The sequence below is a fragment of the Nematolebias whitei genome, chromosome 17, assembly GCF_014905685.2.
Source record: "Nematolebias whitei isolate Nwh7 chromosome 17, NemWhi1, whole genome shotgun sequence".
In the NCBI taxonomy this organism is placed as follows: domain Eukaryota; kingdom Metazoa; phylum Chordata; class Actinopteri; order Cyprinodontiformes; family Rivulidae; genus Nematolebias; species Nematolebias whitei.
This window is the reverse complement of record NC_056514.1, coordinates 37,406,489-37,414,367: the sequence shown is the minus strand read 5'-3', so window position 1 is coordinate 37,414,367 and position 7,879 is coordinate 37,406,489. Positions and strand designations below refer to the sequence as shown.

The following is a 7,879-nucleotide window of genomic DNA, read 5'->3' as shown; positions in this document are numbered from 1 at the left end:
TAGAGCTACTTTTACACATATAGAGCTACTTTTACACATATAGAGCTGACATTTGGTGATACACATATAGAGCTACTTTTACACATATAGAGCTACGTTTACACATATAGAGCTACTTTTACACATATAGAGCTGACATTTGGTGAGGTTATAGCTGAGAATGTTCCCCATCACATACTGGATCCAAATCAAAAATCCAAGATGGCCACCATAGTTAAAAAAAAAAAAAAGACTAGAACTTACAGATTTTTTTTTCCAAATTGAACTTAAATTTGGTATGGTGGTAGCTGAGACAGAACCTCAACACATAGTACTGTCAAATCAAAAGTTTACAATGACCACAATATGACAGTCCCCGACAAAGTTTCTCCAGGAACTTTCTAGTCTCTTCATTAAAATCAGTCGGGTGGCTCATGAAACATTTTGCTAACAGACTAATAGTTGACAGAAAAGTTTTTCTAACAAAGATCTTGCCTCATGTGTTGGAGGTCAAAGTATGTTAGGGGTGACTTTCAGCTACTATAACACCAAAGTTTAGCTCAGTATTGTTAAAATTATCATAGCTATTCTTGTTTGTTACGGTGGCGGCCATCTTTAATCTGGTTATAGATATAATGACTGAGTATGTTTGAAAGTTTTACTTTTGGCACCAGACATATTTCACATGTTTAGTGTTGAATATTTACAGATGACGGTCCAGTTGTTGCGATCGTCTCACCAGGTTTAGTTGAGAGCGCTGCTGTTACGACTGACTCTTCTTCCCCTGCTTTTTGTTGGCGCCATCTCCAGGCTGGGTGCGGGGAGCGAGGTTGATCACGAGACGGATGAAAAGAGAAAAAAATAGACATTACTTCTGTGTTCAAGTCAAATATGAGCTGTATGTGTTAATGAAGCCAAGATCTTGGTTTCTACAGCATGCTGCAAGAAAAACGAGTTTAGGAAGAGAAAAACAAACTATGTTACACTTTCTACATCTGTCCAGGCAAAACGACACATGCTCAAAGAAAGGGAACAGTTATCATACAAATATAAAACGCATCAAAACCACTGCATACTTTAAAACACATCTGTAGAGGATTTAATAATCCTGCTGTACACACAGCTCAGATTAAAAGCCAGAGTTTAACCTCGGTCAGAACATACAGGTGCTGACCAAAGTCAACGTGGAAAACAACACAAAGGTTTACAAACTGCAGGCTGATTTATTGAACCAAAGTCAAGTTCAAGGAAAAAAACTAAATGTTCTTATTTAGAGCATTTAAATACTTCAGTAATTATAATCAAAGTGCTTTAATGCTGAAAATTAGGGATGCACGATATTATCGGCATGGTATCAGTATCGACCAATATTAGCGATAAAAGTTAAATATCGGACATTCCACCAAAATGACTCGCATATATAAAAAGGCACTGTGGTTTTTTTTTATATATATCAGTATATATTATATATTTAATCATTTTCAGCTCCCTTTTTGGCATCTGCATTTGGTAGCAGGTCAAATTCCATGCAGAATAATGTATTTTAATTCCACAGCAGAGAGAGCTATGTAGTCTCTGTAAGTAAGTCTAGGGGAGAGAATATCGAAAGTAGCATCGGTTATTGGCCAAATAAGTTTTAACATATCGAATATCGGTCAAAAATCCAATATTGTGTATCCCTAATGATTAATCTTAAAGCACAATGGATAGACAAAAACTTTGAACTTTAAAAGTCTGTCCTTCATGCACAGGAGTGCAGAGGATCCCACACTGCAGCTATAGGAACCTGGAACAATCCTCTACAGGTGAGACAGCATCGCAGGTGACTAATGCTAATAAATAACATTTAACACTTTTCACTTAACATAAGTTAAAAGTGCTATGCATATGGCTGTTACTGAATATATGTCACCAGCTTTTACAGCTGTTGCACAATTTTTTTTTAACAAAAAAGCCTAAATAAGAGGGACATGTTCTGACAAAGGAAAGTATATTAAAATATCGGTATCGGTATTGGAATCGGTTACCGGCCAAATAAGTTTTAACTTATCGGCATAGCGGCCAAAAACCCAATATCCCTACTGAAAATAATAATTACTATTGTGCAACATGAACAATGTTCGCTTGATGCGTGACAAGGTGTCACACTTAATGTAGCATCCGTCACAAACGTGATTTTAGAGGACAGAAGTGTTTTCTTCGCTCGTGCTTTGAAGAGCAATTAGCTTAACTATCAACTGCACTTATAACCTACAGTAAATATGAAAACTTTTAAAATCAAAACCAGAACATGCACAAGGTTGAGTCTATCCTTCGTTGTACGGTTGATGTTTTAGATAAAGAACATTTTTCATTCAGTGGAAAAAAAAAATAAAATAATCCAGAAGTTTGTCAGTTTTGCACTGCAGAGGATTACAGTATATAAAATGATGGGGGATTCTGATTATTCACTTTTTCTCGCTCGAGTTATTGGATCAGAAGTTACGGCCCGGACAAGCAAAGGCCGTGTGTTAACTTTGACCTTGATTGACCTTGTGACAGCGGTTTAGTGTTTTCACACGGTTAGGGCGCCATGCAGGTGCAGTTAAGCTCTGATTACTAATCTGACAGAGCGAGGCGGTTTGTCTAACGCCAACCTCCGGTTTGTCTCTCTGGGCTTCCTCCTTGCGGCCTTGTCGGGAACGCTTGCCTCTTTTCTTGCCCTTCCCACCCTTGTTTCCTGCTGCCGCTGAAGCAGCAGCACCTGCTTCACCTTTTACTACACCACCAGGAGCTTCTTCCCCCGCTGGAACTATTGGGCCTTCACATTCCCTCTTTTCCTCAGAGTTGTAAACTCGGCGCACAACCTTTCTGATCACCTGTAGGGGCAGACGCATGTCAGGAGGAGGTGGGGGAGATGTTTGAGAGGAAAAATAAAGGAATAAAATGAGGAGATGTGATTGTGGGTAAGGAAGAGAGAGGAGGTAAAGGAGGATGAGGAAGATTACTTTTCTGGTGACCAGATTCCCGTCTTCATCTGTGAACTGCTCCTCTGTCACAGACTGTCCAGGAATGTTTCTGGCCTCCTCTCCCTGAGGTGAAAGTTGGAGCATGACAGGATGAATGAAAGGTAAAGGCTGACAAGCAGGGCGAAGGCGCAAGTTTAACGCTTTGCTTGGTTTTCAGCCATTAATGCAACATTTATCTTAGGATCACACCAGTCACTTTTTGCAAACTCAAATCAGCTTTAAAAGAACAGAAACAACTAGTTTACACTTTTCTTCAGTCGCCAATAAAAACCGAGCAGCAACTCATTCACCACTGCACGAAAACCATGCTTGAGTTATGAAACGTTACCTCAAAGCATCAGACGCTTATCTGCAGGATGTTTGGATTTATAGAAACAAGCAACACCAAAAGAACTATTTACTACGGGTGTAAATCAACAGCTTTACCACGATACGATATTACATCGATTTGTTTGTATGACGATACGATTTTTCTCAATATCAGTCGGTCACGATACGATTTCGATTCTATTCGATATATTGTGATATCAAATGCCCATCTCATTTACATATAAATAAATTTACAAAAAAAAAATCAAATATGATTTAACTATTTTATTTCTGTTATTACAGGCACCAGGCATTTAAATAAAAAAAAAATATTTTTTTTTCTTAATTAATGAAAAAATAAAACTAAATGACCTGTTCAGTATAGTCTCACTTGTTTAAGTGCATTTTTGAAACCAGTTAAATTAAAAGTGCCCAGTGCGTTCAGGTGAACGGCCACATTTGTTGTGTTTTCCCCAAGTATTTGAACTCCCACTGGCACCTGTTGTTGCGTACGACATGAGTTTTGTCTGTAGAGCCGTTCTTCTGCTGGAATCCAAAATATTTCCACAGAGTTGATTTAAATCCAGCAGGAGAGTGAATTTCATTTTCTGTTTTCTACCTCGTCTGCCATGTTGCTGAGGCGGCCGCAGAGCGCAGCCGCGCACGGAAATGGTGACACAGACGTGCCTTTGGAATTTAAAAATAAAAGCGTATTTTAAAGTTGACGATATGAATCCATGTTTTAGTTTTGCCACGATATAATTGAATATTTAATCGATATATCGATTTAAATCGATGTATTGTTACACCCCTGGTAATTACTTGGAATTTTTACAGCAGATAGTCTCCATCAAACTACATTTTAAATGTCAAAGTCCATGCTCTGTAACCCAGGTATAAAATCCAACAATGTTCAGTCAGATCATCTGGATGGTGTTTTTTTGTGCCGAGACGTTTCACCTTCCATCCAGAAGGCTTCATCAGTCTGAGGAAACACCAAACAAACCTGATCCTTCCCAAACAGCTTACACCAAAGTGGAAACAAACAGTCATGTTGCTGCTAAGATGGCCTCCGGTGCCCGCCCTCTCCCTCATCGACAGTCATGTCAAACTGCTTCAGAACACCTTTGGTGGACTTTGGTGCTCTGAACCAGTTTGAACGTTTTCTGTGCACGCTGAACATTTGAATAAGCCTACTCGTGTTCTCCAACCACTAAAATGGCACACTTGAACAAAACCACCACAGCAAACACAGTAACAGACTGGGTTCAGCCTCTCCAAGCATCTTTCACAGACTTTTTTTTTGTTGTGTAGACTTCATACTCTGGACGCACACCAAGGCCTCACAAACCTTCAGTATGACCCGTCTGTGGTACACCCTGGTGGTGACGGTGGTCTCCCCATCAGAGCTGGACTCGTCAGCTCCGATGCTCTCCTGGTGAAGGCAGCCCAGTAACATTAATAATCCCAGTGTGTGCAAACCATTCTCGTCTCATAGTAGACCATTTGAAGTAAGGGACTGCTGGACTGGGCTTTCTGTCCGATAGTCCACCAGTTTGAATTAAAATGATTTAGGGGATTTTTTGATTCAGCCAAAATATGTTTGAAGGTTTATCCGAAATCACGAGATTTAACAAGATTTAATGTCAATGTCAATGTCAATGTCAATTTATTTATATAGCACATAAAAAGAGTTGAGATAATGAAAGGAAGTACCGTAATTTCCGGACTATAAGCCGCTACTTTTTTCACACATTTTGAACAATGGTGCAGCTCATTTATGGATTTTTCTTTTAGACAAGGTAACAAGGTTCATGTCGCCAAAACATTTAACCTCGTCACACCTGGGGGGCTCACATAGCTGCCCAATACACGTCTCTCTTGGGGGGTGGGTCTTTGGGACTCAATGAGTCTACCTGTATTTTTTGTTTAACCTTTATGTATAAAGGTTAAACAAAAAATCTGACCAATGAAATTACCGAACAGCTCATAGTGGATCAATGAAACTTGGTAAAATCCCTCCCCCGCAGGTAGTTTCCCCCTCGTTGTGCCCCTGAAGATGACGACTTTATTGGTTTTAGAGCACAGGAGCAAGATGAAGATCAATGACTTTTCCTGGTAGACTACTGTATTTTTTAAAACCAGCTGGGATTATTCAGAAAAAAACATGTACTGTACGTATTGTGTATGTTACTGGTACGTATTTAATTAAAAGTTTAAAAAGTTTTTCTGTGTAAATATCTCATGTTACAACGTGAACACCTGCAGCTTATACATAAGTGCAGCCTATATATGTACAAGTTTTTTATTTATTTAGTGGGCGTGGCTTATATTCAGGTCTGGAAATTACGGTAAGTTGTTCTAGTGATTTTTACCTGGACTTTGTGCTGGGTCTTGTTGCCTCCCTCTTCCCGTCCTTTGCTTGGTCCAGCTGTGCTCCTGTCCTCCTGAGGCGTCTTCTTCTTGGCGGTCTCTCTGTCGCCTCCGTTCAGAGCCGGCGGCTGCTCCAGTGAATCAGTTGGACTTTCGGCGCTGAATTAAACGGAGATTCCATCAAGTAACATCTGGACTGGCAGACTGAACCTTTTTAAGAGCAGTTCAGACCCTACCTGGCCTCCTCGGTGCTGGGGCTGTGTCCAACAGCTGCCGACTCCAAGGCGGCGCCGGACGCCTCGCCTCTCCAACCTGGAACTGAAGACATGCCTTTTTCTGCTTGTCGTACTTGTTTAAGGATCGCGTTCATCTTCTCTTCGGTCATCTCCTCTTCCTCCATGCCTCCCTCCAGCTTTATATCCTCCAGCAGACTCTTCAGCTTCTCCTGAGTCATCTCCTCTTCTTCTTCCTCTCTTTCATTTCCAGAACTGGTGCGTACGGCACCTTTTAGGTTCCCTTCCTGACTCTCTGAGGAGACTCGATGCCCTGCGATCACATCTTCTGTCCTCCTTACTTGCTCTGCAGCCCTTCTGTCGTTGTCTGGCATCTCCACAGAGACGACTCTTTCTCCTCTAGTCAGGGTTGTGTCTTCAGGTCCAACAATGGGAGGCGCCAAGCCAGGGCGTTGGACCCCTGTGGAGGGTTCAGGGCTGGTGGTCTGTGCGAGGGTGAGGTCACTAGGTCTGCTAAGCGAGGTCTTGGTAGGGGACTCTACACTAGCATCGCCCTCGCTAAAGAATTCGTCGGAGCGCAGCGGGGTAGGGGGGACGTAGGTGAGGTCTGTTGGGGTTTTCAGTTCCAGATCATAATTGTGGTACCCTGGATCGATGGCAGGAGTAAAGGATTAGAGAATGGATGAGGGAAGGAGAGAGGGAGAGGTAAAGTTGTGGAGGTGATGAAATGAAAAACACTTGTGTAACATTTAAACAAGGCTGATGTTCAGAAGACACAATTAAAACACACGTTGACAGAGTTTATCTAAGCAGGCAGCAGAACAAGCCGTCACCAGATTACCACTTCGAAAAGTAATTTAACGAGACTTCTGTTACGGCTTTCACCTCAGTTTAAGTTAAAAAGTGCAGATGATGAAGCTTTTAAACTGACCTCACAAGCAAATCATGCGCTCTACCCTCCCTTCTGGGTGGTCATGACCACGGCCATGGTCAGAGGTAAAGTTCGATTTATCAATTTTAATTCTGCCCTTTACTTTTAAGTAAATCCGTCATTTCATCATATCATTTGGAAGTTCAACTTTAACATTTTATTTGCTAATGTAGGTGTTTTAATAGCAATATATCAAAATGGACCAAAAGAGCATAGAGAGGGAAATATTTATCATAGATAATCTGTCACATGTTTGCACAGCTGATCAAATTTATAGAAAGTTTAGCGGCTAAAATAAAACCGATCTTTGCTCAGGAGTCATCAAAACGGGAAAGTTATTGTTTCCAGACAATTTTTACATATTTAAACACTGAAAACGTCCAAGTCTTGTCGTTCTCCTGTGTTGTTCTGCTGCATGAGTTTAAAATTTAACAAACGTTGTGTGACTTTTGAACCAACCTCCTAGAATAAGCACACAGTCGAAACAGGGATGAAGACAGAGAGAAACAAATGTCCAACAGACTAGACAAGAAAAACTCCAGGACTAAAGTCAAACTAGTACTCAGTTGTACTAATACTGTCAAGCAAGCCTCTGTAAAAACACTTAATGCTACATACAGATTTAATTTAGTGAGGTTATGCATCTGATATTACCGACATTTTGCACGGGAGGGGCAAAGACCAGAGCTAAAACGTAAAAAAAGTTGTTCTGCGGTCGACATTTTAAAGCCTGGATGGAGCTGTAGGTCATCAAATTTAACAAGAACAAGTTCATCCAAACGGTTTCATTTTTGTTTCCTGTTGACGTTGAATGGACAAAATATGGTAAACTGTTTACCCCAGAAACAGTCCACTGCAAATCTACATTTCGGTCACTGGATTTACTTATATACTGCAGCAGTTTTATTTCTTTATTTTGGAAATGTGCAAAAAATGATGGCACCAATGATTATTAAAGATGCTTGATGAGACAAACCACCTTAAATTTAGGATCATTCACTTGTTGTCCTCCCCATCCAGATGGCACGGAGGGTTTGTGTGCAAAC

At 40.7% G+C, this 7,879-nt stretch overlaps 1 protein-coding gene across 1 annotated transcript in view; it reads right to left on the bottom strand.

Annotated features, from left to right (window-relative positions):
• ank3b (ankyrin 3b) overlaps positions 1–7,879 on the bottom strand; it is a 155,168-nt gene that overhangs the window by 2,425 nt on the left and 144,864 nt on the right. Inside the window, exons 44-49 of the mRNA XM_037691560.1 lie at positions 5,906–6,548; positions 5,672–5,828; positions 4,648–4,731; positions 2,967–3,050; positions 2,616–2,837; positions 719–790 (exon numbers count right to left, since the gene is read on the bottom strand). Of these exons, the coding sequence (XP_037547488.1) occupies positions 743–790; positions 2,616–2,837; positions 2,967–3,050; positions 4,648–4,731; positions 5,672–5,828; positions 5,906–6,548 (1,238 nt within the window). The 3' untranslated portion in view covers positions 719–742. The remainder of the gene's footprint in view (positions 1–718; positions 791–2,615; positions 2,838–2,966; positions 3,051–4,647; positions 4,732–5,671; positions 5,829–5,905; positions 6,549–7,879) is intronic.